Below are 24,950 nucleotides of genomic sequence, written 5' to 3' on the forward strand. Positions count from 1 at the left end.
AATCTTCCTCCACAGTAAAAATGCTGTATAATATTATGTAGTTCACCAAACCAGCTGGAAATTTATCCGTTTTCAAATAACCTCAAAATCTGCTAAAAACAAAACTGAAAGGCTTTCAAACTTCTGTTATTTAATGTACAGGCTCAATTGAAGGGCTGGTAAATACTTGGGAAGCGGCTGCTCTCAGTGATCGCAGGAATTTACTAATGAGATGCAAGCCCGGAACACTCCCATAGCCATGGAGTGCTGCACGAGAGCTCACTGACCATGAACAGGGGCTGGATACATGCTGCAGTCCAGCAAGGGCTGAAGTACCTTACAAGCAGTGGAAATTCTAAATCCATAATGCAATCCTAAAGCTAAACGGTGAGATATGAGAGCTTTATATCAAACCACATCAATCGACCTTTTTAGAGGAGAAAAGCACAGAACCTCAAACAAGAGGTGCTCAGCAGAGGGAGAGGTAGTAATTAGCATGGTTCATGCTTTAGGCCTCAGTCCACACAGCTTAACAGAAGAAATCAGATTTAAACATTTCAATGAAACTTCTGAGTCTTTCCCAATCACCTAATTAAGCTCTGGTACTTCACCGATGAGGAGCAGGGGCTGCGTTTAGTGGGAGTTGTGCAAAAAAACCCAGTTCCTGCTGAACCACAAACCTGAAATGGATCATGCCTGTCTGGGCTTCTGCGGTCCCAGGTGGGCACCTGAGCACACACAACCCCATTGCAGGCCTTTGAGTGTAGGGACAAGGGGACAAAAGACAGTGGCTGTCTATTTGTTTGCATTTCTGCAGGGCTGTTTGGGAGTGTGCAAACTCTGACAGCTGTGCTGCCAGTCAGAATGGGGACAGACAGGAATGCTGGGTTTACAGCATCTGCACGCTGCAGTATTTTTTGAGCCACTTTCAGTTGTTCTGATACTTGTCCCACCAGTTACTGTCAGCAGTCACGAGTGGCCTCTACCATGACTTAAGTAGTTCAAGTGTTGCCTAAGACATAATGAGACTGGTGAAAAACAAGTGCCAGACTTTATAGGGTTAAATGTTCTCACTTTTGAATTTTCACTCCTCTTAATTGAAAAGCTCTTCCTCAGCATCCCCTATGCCTTTACGGAAATCTTTAACACAATTATATTGAGCACTTCCTTTTATTCTAATGATAGTTCAGTGTGTTTGCATTGCACATCAAGTGGCACCATCAAAAAGTGTGTCCCAGCATTGCAGGCACCGTGTCAACGCTGGAGAACTATCGCAGGGAGAAGGAGAAATTTGCAATATAGGCTGTACTGATGTTGCTAAAAACATGCAGAAACTGCTTAAAGCAGTATCCATATGTAAAAATGGGTACAAGTAAGTTAAAAAATGCTAACTAGAGAAAATACTAGTTCTATTTTGTACTTAGTACCTCCAGTCTAAAGCCCTGGGCACAACATACTCCTATTCTGAATTGCTAAGCCTTGAAGTCATTCCATTTTCTGCTCTAAGGCCTCTCCACGGAGTGAGCTTCCTTTCAGCAGAGATCTGCACACAGCTAGCCACCAATGCCATAAGCATTGGACTGAAAGAAGACTCTGACTGAGACAGTGTGATAAAAAGTTCAGATCTAACCCAGCCTTGGTGTGCTGCCTCTGTGGTGCTCCCACCCCTCGCATGGCTAGAAATGAGATCTAAAGCTGAAGGTCTGAAATTAAACTCAGTGTAGTAACACACTGTGCCACCTTTGCAACACAGGACTGGCCAAATAACATTGTTGAAAGAGAGCTATTCAAAACCTCACTCTTCTCTTCCAGATCCAAATACTGGCAGTGGTTAGTTTACTTCAAAGCAGTCTTAAATGCTGCTATTTCAAGGGCAGGCACTGGGAGAAGGGAGTAGGATGGAGTCAATCATCTTTGAATCTTTTTAATTTACTCTGTCAGTATTTCCTAAATTCAGTAATTGTGCAGTTATTTAGATGCTACTTCATCCATTCAAATTAATAACCAGCTACACCCCGTGTAAGACCCTGTACAAATGACAAAACAGAGTTATAACCTGCTGTGGGAAAAATCCCAGTTTCACCTCAAACCAAGCCAGTTTCAATGGAAAACCCAAAGGACACTAATTTTCAGGATTCTATCAGCGAATGCAGTAGTATATGTCCAAAGGACACTGCAGGGGACAAGGAGGTAGGCTATGATTCTTGTTAGAAGACAACCTGTTTGTGTCTCATACTTTGAGGAAAGGTTTCAGAGAATTCATCCCAGTGTAATGACTACCCTGGTATTTTTGCCAAGAGCAGTGTCTGGATGAGTTATTTAACACTTAATATCAGTTCACATAAATTAATGTTGCCATGTAGGAGTGAGGGAACATGACTTTTTCAAAATAATTTTCTGCATTTCATATCCAAGAGTCATTTTTCATTGTTCACAAAGGCAATGACCACCCTGATCTTGCTAATTCTCTGGCCCTGTTTGCATCCCTGCAAAATTTTTCACAATGGAGTAGGATGAGGGAACATTCCAGCATGTACAATTAATGGAAACAAAAAATCTTATAGGAGTACCTTATCTGGGCAGCAAAATCACAGTTCTGCTCTACCTACTGCTCTGGTTTACAAGAGACAAGATATCTCAGGGGAACTATTTTATATCAGGATAAAGTAAAACAATAAAAATTCAATACTGCTTGTAAAATCTGCACAAAAACTTGGTAGATAACTGAAAACAGACATGTTGCCCAGTAGAAACAGGTCTATTTGTATAGCAGGTTTATAAACAACCCAGCTGTATAACCTGTGCAGGAGATCCCCAGTCCTGCTCAGAACAAAATCTGACCCCACTGGTCAGGGGAACCATCTGCTACGGGCTGTGCAAGGAGACCACAGCCAGCTTATAACTAGATTTACAGATTTTAAGGCCAGAAGGGACAATTATGATCATCTAGTCTTATCTATTCTACAACACAAGCCAAAGATCCTCACATGATAACTCTGGCATCAGAGCGTAACTACATTTTGAAACAAAACTTACTTGTTTTAGTTTAAAAAAGTTTTGTTTCAACAATAGCAGTGAATAAGACTCCAACATGTCCCTTGGTAAACTGTTTGACTGATTATGTATTTTCACTGATCAAAATGTGTGCCTTATTTCTAGCTTGAATTTGTCCAGTGCCTGCTTCCTACTACTGAACATTGCTACATTTTTCCCTGTTAGATTGAACAGATTTTTTTTAAATTAAAAAGTCTATTTCCTGAGGAAGGTATTTGCAGACAGCAAAATAGTCACTTCTTCACCTTCTCTCACCCTTGAGTGGAACATCCTTCCTAATTTTTCAGTGTCCTTTTAAATTATGGGTACCCACTAAAGCTTTGATGAAATTTCAACTTCAAAGCAATTATATACAGTCCAAAACTGTGTTTACATCTGTAGATTTAGCAATCAACTAACAAATCGTATTCTGTTGCTTCCCTGCCACAGTCCCAGGCCCATTTCATCAGTACCTCTAGTATTTTTTCCTTTATATATTGCTGATTTAAAATTCATATTGTTGAAAAGAGCCCACTTGACTAAGTGACTAATCAGTGCCTCCCCATGATTTTTAGCATCTTACCATTTTTGTGCCATTGGTAAATTTTATCAACAGTGATTTTTATATAGTCTTCCAAATAATGATGAAATACCAAATAGTCGGAGCTGAAAGCACTGCTGTGGAACTGGGAGTTTATGTGCCATTTCATATCTGTATACTGATTTTTGGGGGATTTTTAGTGTGGTTGTTTTGTCGTTGTTGTTGTTTGTTGTTGTTGTTGGCGGGACTGTCATATAGAACAAGCTACTTTTATGAGAAGAAACTTGATAAAACTTCCTTTCATAAAATAAAATTAAATTAACTATGCTACCAATTTTCAGTTAGTTAACAAATTCATTCTGCAATTTTACCCCAAATTTATGTCAGGGTAGTCCTAATTTCAAGGTCTTAATATTCTTTTTTTTGGGAAATACAAGAATAGCCAGAGCTTTTTTTTACCACCATGAGTGCTCTGGATCTTGCTCTATGTTCCAAGATGTTTTTTGGGGTTTTTTTTCAATGAACTTTAACGATTTGGAGAGCTCTTCGGTCAGGGTTTTAAAGATTTTATCTTTAAGTTATCCAGTCTCATTCATTCTAAAAAATATTAAAATGCAGTGGGCTACAGCATAACAGCCTCATTACTTAATGGGAGCGCAATTGTATCATTGGAAAATGCTTATGAAAACCATCATGCTTCTTTCTGAGAACACAGCAGAAGAGTATTTAGTCTTCTATACCATGGTTGATAATTTCTTATCTGTTCTTGACCAGTATTAGCAAGATACCAATTGTTTGGCCTGCCAGATATACAGAATTTTACCCCATTTTCCATAACTCTCATAGCCATATACATATTTTTACTATTGCTTTTAGTTTCCCTTACCGAATTTCTGCACTTCTTAAAGATCTATTTAAACTTAGTGCTGTGAGCTTCTTTATTAATTTTTCATATTTAACATACAGCTTCTTAAAAATCTGCCCTGCACCCTTGCTCTGCACCCCACACTCCCTTTCCCCACTGAATGCTCCCCTTTAGCTTTTAAATAAGATTTCATGAGTTGTCCGTGGATTATGCCCTTCTGCTCCTCATGGTGCTGTTCCCCAGTACAGTGACAGCTGTGCACCAGGGCAAGAACCCCAACCCCAAACACTTGGCTGCCCCACTTGCAGCAGGGCTGTGACAGTCACTCAGGGACAATGTGAGTTGCAATTCAACCTCACACGTTTCTTAACAAGCTACAGTTTGCCTTCATGCAAAGCAAATGAAATCAAACATCTTATAATTCCAGAGAATACTGCTTAATGAAAATATTGAAAACATTTTCCAGCATTTTTTATTTTACCATTGAAACAGTTATTGATAACCTATTTTATCCATTGTGCAGTAGATATTTTAGAAATGAATTGCTGTATGGTTTAATTAGTTCATTATTATGCCTATTCTTACACGGTAATTTCTTTTATCATTCTAATCATTCACTTCACACTTTTTAAACCAAATGGAATATCAAAGGTTCTGTAGGATTATTTTTGGATCCTGCACATGTTTCACCACACAATTAATCTGTTTGTCAGAAATACTAGTTAACTTTTTCTCTTTACTACTTTCCTTTACTAGTCATTTTTCTCTATTATATAAGATGAAACTACCCCTACCCTGTAATAGGACAGAATTTTGATGGTTCTGATTCATTTTATTAAAGATTTTTCAATTGTGCACTTGCCATCACTATAAAATATTTTAATTTTTATAAAGTTTTATAATTGAATATTTTCCTTTATTTATATCTCATCTGCAATATTTATTTAGTCCTTTTACATGTCTTTACTTAGTTAAAATGCAGAGAGATAAATATGGTTGTTACTTTGCAGGGAAGATTCAGTACATTAATATAAACTGTACACAATTCCCCCAAAGCATATATATACGTTGTAAACCTGAAGACTTTTTACACAGCTGCTTATTGCTAAACAGTGCCTTGTCCAGAAGGGGACAATCTGTGTCTCTAATTGCTGTCACTGAAGCTGAGATTCATTATGTGACTTTCCCATTAAAATGTGAGCATTAATTTGTATAATGAAATATCACCCACTGCAGTGTTCATTAGCCATGCCCTACTGTATACTGCACATTGTTAGCTACCTAGAAACTGTAGTTAATTTCACTAATGGATATTTCCCTACTTAGTGTTTGGTAGGAAATTTATACTGTAACATTACCTCTTAAACTTTTAAGGAAATTTAAATTCAATCAATTATTTTCAACAAAAGTTTGGGATGTCATTAAGACAGGAGAAAAGGCATGCTGTACAATGTTAAGGATGGGAAATCTGGAGGAATCCAGAGAAATGAAAAGTCCTTTTAGTTCATCTTAGAAATGTAAGAATAAAGGATGTTCAATACCAAAATTGTCTCCTCTTGGAGCACACATACCCATTTTCCTTAATTATTCATATTGCTCATCCCACTACAAGCGCCTTCAGAGAATGGCAACAGGCAGTCTTTTTTTAGGAAGGAAATGTGAATTGAATTCATTTAAAACAGCACCATTTTTACTGTATTTCATCAGTTCATCTAAGCATGGTTTAAAATTGGCTAGTCACATTTCCAAGGGAAAATGCAGTAACACTGTAAATGCATATAATACATCTAATATATGCAAGACGTGTGTCACACATATCGTAACATACTCTCAGTCAATGGACACAGCCCTGCCAAGTTTCTTCCTCCTATTCATCTCTTTCTTAGGTTTCTTCCGTTTAACACAATCCAAACCATCTTTCCTTTGCTCGTGCACATTATCCTTTTTTTCATTACTCAAGGGATTTCATTTTTTCTGTCATTCTGAGAATATACCTGAGCAATTAATGACAGCACAAACTCAAACTGGTCTACATCTGCAGTAGCTTCTGAGGGCTAATGAAAGGTACAAGAGGTGCTAGAGCCAATCTGAAACCAGCTCCTATATAATGTAGGACTGTCCCCTGTCAAAGGTAGAATGTAAGAAATTTTAATTTTTTACACTTAAATGTTTCTGCACAATCCAAATGCCAAGGCATGCAATGTAAAACCCACACCCACTTATTGTGTTTCAAGGGGGTTGAAAGTGCTCAGGAACACAAAGGAGATGCTCAGCCCCCTGAATGAAGGGACCTTAAGTTTCTGCCTCCAGAGTGGCAAAATGACAGCTCTGGAAGCACCTGCATATGGAACATTATAGGTCTGAGATACTCAGTTATCTTTTTCACAAAGACTGAGCATCTCCAAGATTTCTGTGTTATAACCCTCCCAGCTGTATTTTATAGCAGGGAGGCCGATTCCCAAAGCGGGCAGGTCCCCCACGTCTGCTCTGCACTGCTGTGCACAGACACGCCCTGCCCTTGTCCTGCCTCTCCTCCGCAGAGAGTTTGTGTGAGCTGTGGGGGCAGCGCAGCCCACCTCGGCTCACTGGTCAGCATAAAGAGCTCATCTGAGAGGACATGAAGAATTCTGTCTGTCCTCTCTAAGACCCAAGGCTCGCAAGCATTTTGGCCTGAAAATCCTTCCTCCCTTCATTCGGGGCTGTCCCAGGGAACTGTTTCATCCATCAACTGTTTTTAGAGCAAGAAAGAGCAGAAACTGATTTCATGTAATTATGCCCTTTTCCTCTTATCACATGGGAACAATCAGAAATCATATCTTACTATCTTCCCCTTAAAGCTCTTCCTGCCTGAGTATCACTGATTTAGATAAGAAAAATCCTCTACATTTTTGTGTTGGGACAAAACTGAGTGTGCTAAATAAAACTTTGATTTGTTTTTTCTTTCCTTCACAGGCTTGTTATGTGATAGCAAACTACACAGAAACTGGGACTCAGTGTGGAGTAGGTTGCAACCAAGAAATATCCAACAGAAAAAGAAGCAACCCAAGCCACTGGCTAATTCTTCAAAAACAGAGCACAGCTTCCTCCTCTTGTGCAAGATTAAGCTACTTCTCCAGCTTTTTTGGGCCAATTGCCACAGAAGCACCTCCTGGCTGGATCAGGCTTTGGGTCTGGTCTTGGCATGAGTACCAAACCAACCCAGTCGTGTGCCTCCAAACACACAGATGTTCGAAGGAGCCTGACTTCTGCTGAACTGCTTGAGCTCATCTCTAACAAACAGGTGCTGTGAGAACAAGAACAGTAATTGAGTTAATGTAGTGGAGAAATACAGTAAAGTGTTTTTTATCAGCCAGTTATATGATCCAAGCATATAATAAAGACAGAGTGTGACATAAAAGGCAGGAAACTGTCCCTGATAAGTATAAGCTAACCAATATTTGTTTAATAACTGGTATCTGTTACATCATTTCCACTTAGAGCAAATCAACTTTTTATTTAATAACTCTAGTAATTTGCCAATTTACATTTTTATATTATTTATTAGGATCATTTCCAATATGTAAAACATTGCTTCACTTAAATGTACTCTTGTCGTTATTTACAAATACTTTGTTCTCAACCTAATGGAAATTGATCTTTACCTATTTTAAAATTATAATTATTTTTAAATATATTGTAAATGTTGTTTCCATAGGTTTTTGGGGGTTTTTTTAGATTTTGTTATATTATACAGGGTTTTTTTTCTTGTTTTAATTTTCTTTAGTCAGTATTAATATGCAATTTTTATGGAATATTTCCATTGTAATTAATTTACTTTCCATTAGTTCTAAGGCACAAATACCAAATATGTAATCACTGCCATGTTTAACATAAGAACAAAGTGATCACTATATAATAAAACAAAATGAAGAGATGGGTAACCTCATCTTATTATAAAGAATTTTTCTTTGCCTTTCAAATACTAAAAATGTCAAACTCTTTAAACTCCATAGTTACAAGATTATTTTCCAATAAAATAACTACCATTTCTTTACTTTTACTGCATTAGAGAGCACACAAATTGGGTTTTCACTGGGTTTCTTCTTTTTTTTCCTCCCCCGAAAGTTTAACACACAGAGAAGAATATTCCTGCCCTAAATGGCTTGCAATCCAATCAGACAAATTACATTAGGCTGCCAAATTTTAAATTTCAGTGTGGTATACTCCTACTCCACAATGCAAAGAAAGGAGAACAAAAAATACAGTGAACAAACTTTCCCATTTCAACAATGATATTTTTTCCTTTAAATAATTTTAATTTTCAATTTTTCAAAATCAGGCCTCACATTCACAAACCAAACATTAAGTACTCAATCTGTGCAAGCACATAGGAGAAACATGACTGCTGATTTTGGGAAGGGAGGAAACATTACTTATCTGGTACTTCAGTCAAATAAAAATGAAAAGTGAAGTTTTTCAAGTAGGAGGTATAACTGGAACGTATTTCTTCATGCAATTATTTTACCTTTCTATTAGGAAAGTAGTAATAAAATTCTGAAATTCAATTAAAATAGTTGAAAAAGAAAATGACTCCACAATTAAGGGGCTCATTATGTCCGTTTCCAAAAAGAAGTATCCCAAATCTCCAGTTTTAAATACTCTCCCAAAGCCTACCATGACAATTAACTCTGGGAAAAAACAGGATCCTATTGACCATATACAGAATTTCAAATGATGTTAACAGGACCTGGGGATTACAACATTTTATGTCAGAATTTAATTATGGATAAAGTCTTCTTAAACACATACTGTGTCTCTACATCAACCTTGACATGCACATATGTACTCTCAAGCAAATAAAATATTATAATTTAAATGGAGTGGCTAGAAATAACTAGGATTGAGAGCAGTCCTCCCAGTGAGAGACGTACCAAAACAAAGTGAGTATCCAGACCAGTAGCAAATCTCTGTAGGGTAAAATGCTTGTTACTGAATGTTTGTTACTGAAATGATTGTTACTGAATGATTGTTACTGAAATAAAATATGGGAAATTTTACCATGGTGCAAAGCATGATAAGTGTTATTACTTACAAGTACTAAGTCGTGTGAGTTCTAGTGGGGAGGAAAAAAGCAGATCCATGAAGCTGATGCATTCATATGAACAGCAAGAGGTTAAAAATGAGCATGCTAAATGGAACAAAAATAGTAACTGAGAAAAACATACAGAATCCCTAAGCAGATGCTAAGAAAGGCCTTTGAAGCAGTTAGTATAACTAAGTCTGAAACCAATAGGCTTATGCCTATTGAAGGACAAGGGTAATTGAAGGAAACAGTGATGAAGCAGGGAAGGAGACAGAAATAACCTCAACTGGGAAAAGATGATTCTATTAAAGTGGTCTTTATCCAACAACACATTCCTTGTGCTTTTATTTAAGACTGTCATACATCTTTCTCAAAAGACTTTCTCCAACTAATAAGTCCAAATCTACAGTGGGAATTAAGGCTCCTAGACACACATTATGTTAACCCCCACACACACACGGCTCATGCCGACAGTGCTCCGCTCACTTGTTCCTCTCACCTGTGTGTATTCTCAAGTGGACCTTTAAGTGGTGGGATGTTCTGAAAGTTTTTCCACAATATGGACAGTCTTTCATGGCAGAACCAAGGCTCCTGTCTCTCAGTAAAGCTGGCTGCTGGACTCCTACAGATCTCCCAGCTTCTTCTCCAATGTCTGCAACACAGAAATGTTCTCACATCACTTCAGCACGTCAGAAGTTGTTCTCACTAAAACTGCTAACACAACACAAAGTTAAACATGTCAATACTACACCTGTCTATTTCATTCTTGAAATCTGACAGAATGCTGACAATTCATGTATTTTCTTGTTATTGTCTTAAATTATTTCGTCTTTCCTATCATCATTTTAAGCAGCATATGGTACCTTTATATACTGAATTATACAAGAAAAGAAACAGCTGTGTCAGCAGCTGGTTTGATTTCTTCTTTTGCTTAGTCCCTATTAATTTTTTCCCCAAAAGTTTGAGATGGTTGTTTTGTTGAATCTATTTAATTTGTAAGTATTGTGAAAACCTGTAGGCTTTTAGAGGCAAAAAGTTTGCACCGGTGTATTAAAACCTCCTAAAACAACAGAATTGCAGTGACAGGGGGGGTCCAACAGCAGTGGCAATGTCTACACACAAAACTAACCAGCTTCCTCTGCAACATTTCAGCATTGGAATTACAACAGGCAAACTAGAGAGTGACCTAATCATGTGAAAAACAATGAAAAAAATTGGTCAGATGAGGGGGAATTCCATCTCCCTCTCACCCGCTGCTCCTGTGTTTTCTCCTTCAGTGTTCGCAGCTACACTTATCCTTTGCATCATAACACAATGGGTGAGACTCCAGGACACCACTTCTCTCTCCTGATATAAAGAAACATTCATTTCAGTCATCTTGAGTGAGCTGCTTTTATCCAAGCAGGCAAAGAACAAAATAACTAACAAAAGACTGACATAAAAATTGCAAAAAATGTAGGGCATTTTAAAAAAATGTCATTACTCAAACCACACAAGACTCATCCATCATCCCTTACATAGAGGGTCATGTAACATCACATATAAGCACCAGTTGATGATTTCATGAAAAAACATGGCAAATGTTGAAACTGTGACCCGGATTGACACTGCTGGCACATCGGGAGCAGGACACATGGGCACAGCATCACACCCCATGCAGAACTGAGCTATCTGGGTTAGATCCAGGTGGGGAGCACAGAGTTAAAACCTGCATGCAGAGTCTTGATTATTTCAACCATAAACTACTGACTAAAAATGTTCTGTCTTTACCCATTTGATATGTAACTAAAGCTGTCAGGAAACATAGTGCAGTTTACACAGCATTGCCTTTTAAATGGAAGTAATGGGACATAAGAAAGACTTAAACATTTGGCTCTAATAAAATCTATTCTCACAGTAGCAGAGACCCAAATACCACATTTCTGGAAACGGTAACACTAACAAGCATTTCAGTATGTATTATAAAATAGTTTTTTTAAATTTTTTTTGCTTAAAGCTGAAAGAAGGGGATGATAGAACTATTAAAATATATATATATCTGTATATATATATATATAAATGCTTATCTCAGTCATGTATGAAATCAAGCTATTACTACTTTTCAAAAGGCAAATCTGATAGCTTCACATCACATTCTTGTTTAACATTTTCTGACTGTTCTTAGACTGCAAGTTAAGCATAATATTTAAGTTAGAAAGCTAGTAAATGTCATTTTGAATTATCTCCAAGTACGTAAAGTTCCATACTACAGGAGTTTATTTTGTCTTTGTGAGTCCAGGAAAACATACATAGGTGTTAGTCTATAATTCCAATACCCCTAAAGAGTTTAGATTTTCTGTTTTTACTCCTCAAAAGTTGTATATAATTATGGCTTAAGCTGCTTTGGGAACAAAAATGAATTCCTGAGTGCAAAAAGATTTTTCTGAAGTGCAAAACACAGAATGCATGATGATAAACTGCAGGATTTTATTTTGGTTTTCAATAAATACTATATGAGCATTATAGATAAATATATAGATAAAGTTAACAAGCCACTCAGGAGGAATTTACTGAATAAGTCTACTAGTTATGTTTTGCTATATGTCACTCTAAATGATGGCCTGTTATCCATTTGCCTTTTATCTTTCTATCTAGAGTATGTGTGGCCCAATAAAAAAGAATAAATTTGTAAGATGAACAGCTCTCTTTGCAGATTTAAGAGTCTAATTTTCACTTTACACAAAATTGAATTTTTTCAAGGGACCAAGATGATGGAGTTTACTCTAGCACTAATCCCTCTGAAAAAGCAAACTGAAAACAACAATGAAGCAAAGAAAGATGTGGGTGGTCTGAAGAGTTCTCTTTTAGATTTAAGTAGACATACAGTAGATAGCTCCAAAGGCTTTACTCCAACAGGGGCCTTACCTTGAAGAATTTTTCTTCCCACAGTGAAAGCGTTCCTAAGACTTTAAAGCTGGGCTGAGGGGTTTTCTTTTGAATTCCTCTGCCTACAAAGCCCACCGAAGCACTGGAGGCCATCACTACCTGAATGAGCAGCTTTACATCTAAGTTCTTTTATTTCAAACAATGAAAAGATATGTTCAAGGCTGCCGACTCTCCCCACCAAATGCTAACCCAGCTTCTTATTAGGGCCCCACTTGGGCACATTGTACCTCTTTATCAAGGCACTTAAGTTTAAAATGTGCTCAGCTTTAAAATGTGTTTAAGTCTCACTGACTGCTACCAAGGCTTTCTTATACTGAGTCTCTCAAAAGTGATCTGTGGAAAATGAAGGATGAAAAAATAAGAGACCAGCAAGAAAAAAGTTAAGAAGCAACTGGTGAATACAGGACTATGCCAACATCACAATATGTGGGGAATGGAAATCCTCAGCTCTACAAATAATCATGTATTCTACACCTCTGATGTCTCCTTCTCCTGTTATTGAAAGCCCCTTCACAAGCAGAAACTCTCAGCTCTGTTAAATTGTGCAAAAAATGCAGCAAAAAGTAGTTTTACAGATCTGCAGAACTAGGATTGGCCTCCACAAATTAACTGATGATTTACTCAGGATTTGAGCTATGGTTTTGGGAGCTTCTCAATACTGAGGATAAAAGATCAGGAAGGAAAGAGAACAGTTACTTATCTTACAGCCATTGCGGTTCCCTGAGTTATGTCGTCTATATGATGTGCACTTGATGCACGTGGGATTGCACTGCTTTTTTTACTATCCACTTCCATTATAGGCAGGTCAGCATCCTGAATATCTTCCTGCCCATCCCAACCTTTCCTGATTCAAGTGCAGGAAATAAGAGAATAAATGATGATGTAGATGTACATACTAGATGCAAGACTTCTGAGCCTTCCCTCTCAACTCACTCTTGCTGAGCTTTCCTTTCACTTTAAAAGTGTCTGTTCACAGCAAAAGCCAGGGACAGAAATGGAAAAAGCAACGTTCAGTTCTGTATATGAAACTGGTCTTTGTGCCAGTCTAAGGGCAAGGAACAGCTGTGAGTCCCCAGCTGCTCCGTGTGCTGTACCTGCTGGGCAGGCAGATAGTGCTCCCTGACACAGGACACAGAGGAACTCAGACACAAAGCAGCTTCTGGAGAGGTATGATGGGGACATCTCTTGCAAGCCATGCCTCAGCTGCACTTAATAACTGACTGTGCACATGTTCTCATGGGCCAAACACAAGGAAAGAAAGTTCACTACAACATCCATATCAGAAGGTGGCAATTAACTGCATAACCAAAGAGCCAATCTGCCCAAAATGTGAGAAAATCTGTTTGCCATGCTGACTGAAATAAAAATTAACCAATCCATAAGATCAGTATTTGAGGGATTGCTCTTCTTCAGACAGATGCCCAGTTCTCAGGAGAGGAGGGCCTAAAAGCCACCACTCCTCATCTAGCAGGGTGATCAGGTTGGTTCCACATCACTGCCACAGGCAAGAAGGAAGTTTCCACAGAAACAGATAATACCAACAAACAGTTTTGGAGCCAGGAGCACTTTTACAGTAGAAGGTTAAAAGAAAGTGAGAAAGACACCAGTGAATCCTTTTTTTACAGTCGATGTCTTACTACTGGTTATCAGAAATGGTCTACCCAGAAATGAGCCATGGCCACAGGCAGCAGTGCCCTCAGCACACAGATACAGATGTCACAGAGGAGAAATGCCAACTTCAGTGGATATTGCCAGAAAAGTGAAGACAAGCTCAGGTGGACAGTGAATCTGTGTACTCAAAGCAGAAGCTATCTAGGCAGTCATATGAAGAGCAAAAGGAAAAAAAATTCTTTGACATTTCCATATATGTTCTGTATGACTGGTCCACCTGTCTGGGATGAGCCTATAAACACGATTAGAAAACCGTTTTCACCTGTTTAGGCAGCTGAACTGACTTCAGTCATGTTAGCAGCCAAATTCTGAAAGGAACATCTACATACATGTTCCATAAATTTCACCAGAGTATTTATTTGCTGTGGGTATGTGAAAGTGCAGGGATTCACAAAGAGGTGCTTTCATGTTCAAAGGAGCTAAATTGCAGCCCTCAGGAAGACTAAATCATCAGTGAAGTCAGTTGGAATTTGTCGACACAAGGTTTGCCAAATTAGCCAAAAACAGGCAATCACATGGAAAAGGTAATCAACTCACAAAATAGGTAATCAGACTTACAAGTATGTGTTTGCTCTTGCACAATTTTCGACACTGTTAAAGAACCCTTTGAAAATGTGGCCTTTAAAAAAGCCTTTAAAGCCACACACAATCCCAGGTTTTCATATATTTCCGAAATTCAGAATATCTGCAGTTCTTCAGGACGGCCCGTAAAAGTTAATGAAACATGGTGCATTGAGAAGTGGTAGCGACCACAGGTATTTTTGATTACCTATAAACCACCCAGATTAGCCCATTCTGTGGCAGGAAATCTAATGTCAAGAAAGGAGTTAGAAGATATTCAGTGTGTTAATCCTGTCACTGCTGTCACCTTTGTGCAAGTATGTCTGGACTCAACCACCTCATTCCCTGCGAAGCAGCACAGGATATGCCACGTTTCTGGGAAAACATGCTTTACCTTTCTTGCCTATTCCTAAGAGAAAGCTTTAATAATACTGAAAGTAGTGGAAAATAGGGACATAATTAGGGATATAATTAATCATATTTTTCTTGCTACCTGAAGTAGCTTCAATTAGTATCGCCCGATGTAAATGAGAACAGAATTTGGCCCTGTGCTCACAACTTGAAATTAGAACCCTATTAATGGATGTCACTACACTTTTTACTAGTGAAGTTCATGGCTTAAAATGAAGGTTTCTAATATTACTAAATATTACAGTTATATTTTAGGCCTCCAGAAAGAGTTATTAATGTCTTAGGTCAGGAACAACTTGCTGTCTCTATTGTTTCATCAAGGATTTAGGTTTTATAATGACCATATATGGTAATCTTAAACTGTTACTATGGATTGGCAGAGAATTTGTTTAAACACAGAGCTATTTTAGAAGAGAATTGGAAAGCAGGCCTACTAGTGAGAAAGCAGCATTCACATTGTTTGTATTATTAGAAATAAAGATTATACAAAGGTTCCACTGGTAAATAGAAAGATACCACATCTGACATGAAAATTCCCTCCTAGCCCTCAGAACCACACAGACAAACAGGCACAAACTGCCCTGCCTCTGCTAACAAATAGTCACTGGCAGAGTTCAACTTAAAGTACAGTCTAAATCAAACTGAAGTAAAACACCCAGAACCATTTGTGTGGCAAGACTTGCTGCTTGAGAAATGGGCAAATGGCAGTCACAGCCAACTCCTCAGGCTGCAGGGAAAGTAGCTGGGTGTTATTTCAAGCTCAGTAGGAAGGGAGCCAAAATATTCTAAGCAACTTCTTAGTAACTGGTGATGTGGTGGCTGCACACACGCCTTAAGTCCACTCCTGGAACACAACACACTTGAAGACTGGTGATTTTCACACCCCATGGGTTCAAAACACTTTGCATGGCAATACTGTATGTATGCAGTGCTGGTTATAACTTAATGCTTTTCATTGTGGTACTCTGAGACACATTCAAGAGTCTGTATCTACAACACAGAGAGACATTAATAGAACACTTAAACAAAATTAAGATTTTGTTAATCACAAAATGTTTCTTATCCTCTTCTTTTCATTTCAATCAAATTCCCTACAGAGGATTTTTTTTTTGGAGTTCTTAGCAGTCTTACTTTTCAAATTTTTCTATAATTTTAAAACCTTTTAAGATAATCAGAGATCAAACACAGTTTCTGAGTACATCATTTTAGCTGCTTCATTTCTTTGAAGAATCGTGTGACCAAAAGACATAGAAACTCGGATTTAGCACTTAAAACACAGTGTTGTTTATACTTGCCATTGTAAACTGAGCTGACAGAGCTCAGTTTTGACCAAAAATTGAGCATGGTGGAAAAATAATATTTTTTGAGATAATATTTTTTGTGTGAGACCTTTTTAACTGGTTTGTTGTTTTTGGTTTGTTTTGTTTTTTTTTTTTTAAAAAAAGACATCTTAAGCACCTTACAATATCTTTCATTTAACAGTTGGCAGAAGGAAACTCCCAGATGAACATTGGCCTGTGTTTTCTCTTTAACCAGCTGAGTGATCCAAGCTTTTAATAAAGCTGTTCCAATTATTGTAAAAGTCATCTAGTACCTTATAGCCACAAATATTGACAGTTTATTGCACAACGCATTCATGACATTTGAAGGTCACATCATACATAATACATACACTTTTATAAAAGTGTCTGGAACAAAGAGATACATGATCAGCAATTACATCTTACCATTTGAGGGTATGATTTTATACTTATTGAAAATGAAACACTATAAGAAATGCAAATTGTTAATAAAACACAAAATAGTTCATTTTCTGTATTTATTGTTTTATTAATCAGCAATACCAAGTTCAATTGTAGAAAATCAATGGAATGCCATTCATGCCTCAAGAAGATTACAGTTAAATATCATTATCCTGCAAACCATCACACATATTCTTAGCTCAGCATGAGAAGAAAGTAAGGTTCAAACTTTAATCTCACTACTGTACACCTCTCCAGCCCTACTGAGCTCAGTGTAACCTCAACACTTACATTTGGACTTCGTCATATTATTAAAATATTAGTTTTGATAAAATTGAATCAAAATAAAACTGAAAAGAGTGCTGAAAAAGGTTTTTTCTTTTAAATATATGCACATGCAGGCATATCAAACTTCTTCATCCAGTGCTTCCAACTCTTAAGGCCATTATAAAAATCCCATGCACATGCACAAACAGTGTAATTAAAAGGTATAATTTGCAAAATTTATGCAGTCAGATCTGTGCACAGTCCTTCAATGAGTTCAATGAACATCAGAAATACACAGAGCTTAGTCATGGAGTGCTTGTTTTTGGTTAAAGAGTCTTCACTTTTTTGATGTCACTACTAGCTCCTGGAACCTCTAGCTACCTAATGAGAGCAGAGCTAGAGACAAGTGACCATGGATCACTACACTGTTCCCCACTACATTATTGCCCCTAACACCATTTTTGGCAGTCTGTTTCAAAATCACAGAATGCCAAACTTCTTTCCGAAGCTCTTAACATGCAAAACTCTTCCACCATCCAACCCCTTCACTGGTTTTTCAGATCTGCCACTCCAAAATCATGACTTTGAAATCCCACTTCCTTAATTTGACTGTATAGATGAAAGCACTTCTGATCCCAAATCACCTAGTTTGCTAGATGAGGTTCACGAAATTCCACTAGACTTGTGTAATCTCTCCACGGGAAAAGCAGAGGCCTTAGAAGCAAATGTGCTTTGCCGTTTATCAGAATGTCATTTATCTAGCTTGTGCTAGTTTTTGCTTTCTTCAGAAGAGCACATCTGGGCTGCCAGGACACTCTATTGTGCTCCTCTGTCCATAATGTTTGTCTTCACAAGCAAAGCAGATACTTACCTTTTGGACCTGCAAAGCTGGGCTTTAAATACAAATTCATGGCTCTTTCCTTGCTATTTTGCCAATGGTCTTTGCCATCTATCCTCAAAATTTCCTTTGGTGTCCAATTATAGTTCTGATAGCAAGGTTATTTCTCAAACCTTTCATATGACATACTTTACATGATTTTCCCCTCCCTTTCTTAAAACAATCTTAGAATATTCTGGAGTTTTAGTGTGCACAGCAGCCTGTGATTTTCAGCAGTTTTCTTACCCAAACCCTTGACTCATCTGGATTAGCTTTGATCCTGTCACCTAAATTTGAAATGGGCACATGATTACTGACCAGAGAGAACAAAGTCTTTCCAAACTTCATACAGATTGTATACTGCTTTTGGACAAAATTCCAGTGGGGAATCTAAGCAGAGAGGCTATCCAACTGGACCATCTTTTGGATTTGTATGTGTTATTTGTAGGCAGGTGTTCAGGTACCAGATGGCCTTAAAACCCATACTACTCAGGTTATAGCAGCTTCTACAAGCTGTCTGCATCATATTCCCATCTCTGAGATTTGCAGAGTGGCTACATGGAGCTTGATAAACACTTTTACCTAGCATTGCTCTCCTGATGCCAAGGCTAGATCAGATATCCAATTTGGGAGAGTTGCCTTACAGTCCCTCTTTAATTAAGTACTCCTGATCTCCCACTCCTGGGATGGATTGCTACTGCTGATTAAGCTCCAGAAGTAAGGATCTGTGGAGGCAATTTCATGAGGGAGAAAATGAAGTTGCTAGCTAATCAACTAAAATAACCATTAACTGGACTTCTGTGAATGAATAGATTGCCTTCTTCTTGCTTCCATACCTACCCTGTTTCTTCCACGTTAGCAACTCTACAACCCTACAAACCAGAGCGGTAAGGTGTGCTTCACCATAACCTCTGTCTTGCTCCTAAAACACCCGTGGGACAAACAGAACCACTTGGCACAGTGTACAGGCTACACTATGAAGGAAACCCAAGATGGTGTCAGCAAACCACAGGAAAGATGACGAACCTGGGTGGAACAGAGCTCTGTTGAATCTGTTTTCTCTAGGTTCTTCTCATGTGCCCAATAATGCAGCCCCTGAGACTCTAAAAACTACAAATTAACACCCATCTCCATGTAGTTTTCTAAATCCATTAATATTTTCTAAAATCTTTTGAGTGCTTGTATAATATGTAGAAATATTTATTAATTATACTTGCCAAGTTTCAACCACAGTTGCTGGGTTTAAAAAAATCAAAAAGACAAATATTTTTTTCAAATGAGAACCACAGATCTGCCTTCATTATAAGTAGCTCTCAGGGCGTCAGGTATCATGGGGTAAGTTCTTGCATACTATTGTTTAAGAAAACCCTTTTTCATTATTATTATCTTATCACAGAGTGGAAAAATCAGCACAAAAGTGCCAGTAGCAGGTCATCAGATTTTATAAAAATTCATTCTACAAAAGAAAAGCATAAATTATTTAAAATGTCACAAGAATTCTTTCTGTAGACGCAAGAAAAAAAAACAACCAAAAAACAAAAGAATCAGGCACGTAAAAAGAACTGTACAGGTAGCTAAATTACTGATTTCCCCCTCAACAAAATGAGAAAGAATTAAAGACTCTCATTCCGTTTACAGATTACTGATTAGAGAGGTGCTGACAGAGTCTCTAAAGAGTGAATAATGTCATGGTGTTTGTTACAACATTTGGACTACGATATGAGAGACTTTTCCAGTATCTGTATTTTCTTACTTTTAACTTTCCAGTGCTCCTTTCAAACTAAATGACCCCTTTGAGCTAATACAAATACTTTTGTAAATAATTTTTCTCCCATTTAACTTCTTTGGTACAAGCCACTTGAGTATAAATTCCAACTTGTTTATCTATCTCACAAAAAAAGAAAAGAGCTGTATTTGAAGAAATACTTACAAGCAACTCTAAACTGCTGAATCTACTTTACTAGCACCCTTTTTCTATAAATAAAATATGTTAAATACATGAGCTTTGCTGTAATGGAAAAATATTGATTAAATTCATTACATTGAATCTTGAGAAAGAATCCTTTAACTCTTTGGTATAAGTTTTTTCCTCATTGCTTTAACAGTGTACTGTGAGAATACTAAGAACATGATATTATCTGAATGGACTCATTAATTGTTTTATACTAATGTATCTCAAAAAGTACATTACTAAGTCAACTCATATCCATGTTTTGTAAAATAGCCTTAATGTACACGGATACCATAACGTGCTATTTGTGGGCTATAAAAATTCTGAAATGCTGCCTATGGAGCTGATATATCAATAATCCAGTTTTCCTTTTCTACTATGAAAATATAAATTTTTTTCATCTGAACTACTCTGGTTAAAAAAAAAAAAAAAAGAAAAAAATACTATTTTGAATGCTGTCCTCTGATTTAGCTGAGCTTGTGGCAATAACTGGTTTAGGCATAGGCTTCAGTATGCTGGAATGATCCTGAAACTAATTTTGCATGTGTTGGAGTTGGACTGTGGCCATGCACGTCAGTATGCTGGAACAGAGTTATCTAAATCCTGAGCCTTATTTTACATGTGCTGGTGTTGGACTGTGGCCCTGCAATCTTTTAGGTCTCCATCTGTAGCTATCAAAGCCAGGGTGTGCCCAGCCACTCGCTACTGCTCACTGCTTTCCTTCCACAGAAAATCTCCGGGTTCACAACCACCCTCCCCACACACTGGAGTGACTGGGAGCTCTTCAGAGTCCTGGCAGGTCTCATCAACCTTTCTCTAAAGCCTCTTTGCAGCCATGACCAGCCTTTCGCAGTGCAGCTCACTAGGGTCCTAGGTGGTGATCGAGTCCCACATCAGTGATGAGAAATACCAACCTCTTGGACAGCTGTTCCCTCAGATTCAGCATGTTAATTCCTTTCCAATACCAGCTAAAACAGCCCGCTCCTTTTTAAGCAAACTATGGAGACCACAGTCCCACGACTGATGGAACACCCTTCTGAGTTTCCCAGCCTGAATGTTCTCCCTGCAGTCATCAGCCAAAGGAATTTGAAGTCCAGAAAGTCTAGTCCAAAAGCTGGTGATTGTTTACTTCTGGGGAAGTGGACAAGAAAAGATCAGGCACTCAGAGGCCACAATACAAGAAACACTGGCTGTGCACCAACCTGGAACACCAACACAGAGGCAGTGATGGGGACTGAGCAAAGCAAAGTCACTGTACAAGATCCTTATCACCCCAAGGTGAACTGGTAACCTCCAGGGACATACAGGCTGATGGTAACAACATACAAAGTTTTTGTGAGCCTTCTTCCACTCACTTACAGTTCCTCCACATTAATCCACCAATAAATACATATTTTAACCCATCAGGAACGCCTATAAAATTAGGAGATGATCCAGACTGGCTTGATTTGGAAACACATTTCCCTACCAGAAATTCAGTCTCTATGGAGCCTAGCAACCTGAGGAAACAACTTCACACTAAGGTCAAAATTAGACATCTGAATGAAGATCAGGCATTCTTCTCTGGCTGGACAGACACAAGTTATCTAACTGTCTGCCTCAGACACAGAGAAAGACTTATTTTAGAAGAAGAAGAGTTGTTCTATCTCTTAACTTATTAGCAATGCACTTTCTTCAAATTCCAACAGCAAAAGAAATTCAAAACCCAGGTAGTCTGCATGCACGGAAGCACCTTTTGTTTAATAAATAATTCAACCATGTATTCCTTTTTAATTTAAAAACGGTCTGACTGAACAGTCAACAGAGTGAACTAAAGTTGGCAAAATACAGTGTTGAAAAATTAAAAAGTGTATTCAAGGCCGTATTCATTTGCTTCACTTCTCATATACTGAAGAGACAGGCTGTGCTGAAGTTCTAGCTTTTTTCTTTTTCTTTTAAATTATACACATACAGTCACATGATGCTCACTTGCCTTTGAAAGCTGCCTTGCCCTGGAATTAGTCTTTCTCTCTTTCTGTTACTAGTACAGCAGCTGCTGCTCCTCTACCTCATGAACATCATCAGAAATTCAGCCAAAATGTTCTCATGAGCTCCTCTGCCATGCCTGTGAGGGCCAGACTTAAACTATCGACCATCTTAGAAAACAGAAATGCTGTGAAACACTCTGGAAATATTCAGGTCGTCATCAGATTGATGGCCCCATATATCAAGAAGTCTATAGTGAGGTACAGGAAACACATCTGGCAGCAAAAATCTGCAGATAAAGATTCACTGAAATCCATCCCAGGACTGAGTTTGTAACATGCTATTGCAAATGCATACAGATACTTGGGATCAGTCAACTGCATTTGGTACTGACAGACTCTCTTGAAGACAGCCAAAGGCATATAGCACTATCTTAAATATGAATTCACAGGCTCACTTTCTGTAAAATAAAATTCTTAGCAGTAAGCAGCCAAGGATAACACCAAGAATAAGAAAGAAAAAAGCTAATAGAGTCAACCCTTCTGATCTGGATCACAGCCTTCTCTTCCACAGTTTCAAAGAATTTCTTGAATCTTGGAGCAGACAGAAAGGGAAGAGTAATTCTGTGGTGAAACCTCCTTATTTCTGGAGATGAATCTGTTCCCCCACACATCCCAAAGCAGCAGCAGGTACTTAATGGCTTCCTAACACAGCACAGCCTTTAAGTCTCTGCTCTGCTGAGTGTTTGGTTCCCATCACTTTGAATGCCTTTCCCGTGTTTTTCATCATTTTTGATCAGCACCTTCTGGAGCACTGACCACTCTGTAACCATCAACCAACATGAAATTCCCAGGCTGTTAATGCTCATGTGACATTAAATGCTGACACAAGGAAATCTTATCTCAGAGAAGTCAGATATGCAGGAAAGAAGATCTTTACTGGGAAAGAGTAGGGGAAACCTTACTCTTACAAAGTAACATTGTCTTTATAGAAAATGACTTGGCAATAACATCTTTCAAAGTGGACATATTTATTTAAAACTCATTCTAGACCCTCTGGATGACAGAAATGCTTCACATTTAAGAGATAGAAATTTCACAAGGGCATCTTGACTATTACACATCTTATGGAAGAAGAGCAGGCTTTTTTCAGATTTTCACTATTCTGAACAGTAGTAAAATTTCCTGCAATATATAGGATGAAAACAGCAACCAGATCATATAAATTTGTACCAATAGGGAACTTTCAACATCTTGGATTTCTCTGACAAAACTGCCTATGAATGATATGTACAAAATGTATCTCTGAATCTGACAAAATATGAACAAATGCATAAATACAGAGATTTAGACCCAAACTCCTCCCCGGCAAGTCAGAGAATCTTCAGATTCTAATTTTGGTCAATTACTGGTTTACACTGAGATGCTCTGCAATAAGTACCATGTCAGAGAACAGACTGATTTAAACCCTGAGAATGCAGGCTCCTGCATTTGTGGAGACACATGTTTCCATGCTTTTTTAGGATGGCAGTAGTGGGAGCCCCTCCAATAGCCTGGCAAGCCCACACAGAATTTGGTACATAACAAACTGGCTTGCAACCGATTACATTTGAAAGCTGTCTACAGTGGGACTGGCCAACCTAACAAAGTCATGCATGGGGTTGAGGAAAGGTGAATGGCAGCATAAACTGGTCAAATGAAACTTAAATAATTTCAACAGTTTTAGTAGCACTGGTTCTTTTATAGCTACAAATTCACAGAGAGCTGCCCAGTCACAAGGGTCATAGGTATTTGTTTCAAAAGAGAGATTCTGCTGACTACTGGGCAGTAGAGCTTGCTGATAGATGCTGAAATATTATAATAAAGGGTGGACAAACAAACAGTAACTCCTTATTGCTGCCATTTTTTTGTCGTAAAACTCCAGGAGAGTAGAACTGTGTATTTAAAAGAAATGATGGGAAGATGCAACTTCAGAAAGGCAGCTCAGATACCAGACAGGACACTGATGAGTGTTGCTGATCAGCAGAACTGATTCCAGAAATAATTGCTGGATAGTCCATCATCTGCAGTACTGCTCCAGCAAGTGCTGTTCACCAAACAGCAACATCCTTCCTCTGTGTTCTAGGGTTCCTTTCAATTAATATTTGTTTTAGTTATGTTGAATCACTGCTCATCTACTAAGATATTATTTGATTAAAAAAAAAAATCCTTTCTTGGTTACATTTTCACACAGGTTTTTTGAAGTAGGAAAGTAAACACACAGTCCCTATGATGGCAATTTCCATTCATAGTTTGACAACTAAATGTTGCGATGTTACTTGAAACTCCTGCCTCTTATCTTTCAATTTTTCTTTAGGGAAAAACAGCACAGAAATATACTCTGCCATCTATTTGAAAAGATGCAGATATAATCCACCTATGATGATGCAATTTTTGGAACTAAGACTGTGATCCAAAACAGCAGTCTGATCTACATTTTAACCACAGCTATTACAATAAATAAAACCAAACACATATATTCTCCATATATTTATTCTGATAACGCTTTGCAAGATTTCTGGCTGAGAATACTTTACATAGGTAATCATTATTGTAAAGTTTCCCTAAAAAATATGCATCTTAAGATGGTAATCAAAGCAGAATTATAGATAGGAGGGGGGATGTATCCAGATCTTTCTTTGGTTTTCATCTGTGGTGCAGAAGTTGCTAGCCATCAAGTGTTTAAATATCTGATGACAGGCAACCAGCAACATAAGATCAGTTAGGGACAGCTGACTGTCAACATCACAGGAAATCCCATCACCTCTGGCATTGTCAGGGACTTTGTTCAGCATGGTCATTTGAGGGAGCAATGGCAAACCAACCTTTCCCTCGGAGCCAGGGTGTACCAGGGAGGTGGCTGAGGCACACTGACAGCATGGGGACTGATGGCAATCATCTGGATGCTGGCAAGGGAACATGTCCCTGCGGACAAGCTGTACTTCTCAGCAGCTTGGACAGTTTCAGTCTGTCTGTCTGCACCCTAACACATGCAAAGGCTTTATCCCTAAACAGATTTTCATTAACTTGCACTACCAGACCCTCCCCAAAAAGAGAAGGAG

General features: G+C 38.2%; 1 protein-coding gene across 1 annotated transcript in view; it reads right to left on the reverse strand.

The window, feature by feature from the left end:
* ZNF536 (zinc finger protein 536) overlaps positions 1 to 24,950 on the reverse strand; it is a gene marked incomplete at both ends in the record, with an annotated part of 183,214 nt that overhangs the window by 117,700 nt on the left and 40,564 nt on the right. The window contains one exon of the mRNA XM_082289785.1: positions 9,980 to 10,132. Coding sequence (XP_082145911.1) covers positions 9,980 to 10,132 — 153 coding nt within the window. The remainder of the gene's footprint in view (positions 1 to 9,979; positions 10,133 to 24,950) is intronic.

The sequence above is a fragment of the Coloeus monedula genome, assembly GCF_965178545.1.
Source record: "Coloeus monedula genome assembly, chromosome: 13".
Classification (NCBI taxonomy): domain Eukaryota; kingdom Metazoa; phylum Chordata; class Aves; order Passeriformes; family Corvidae; genus Coloeus; species Coloeus monedula.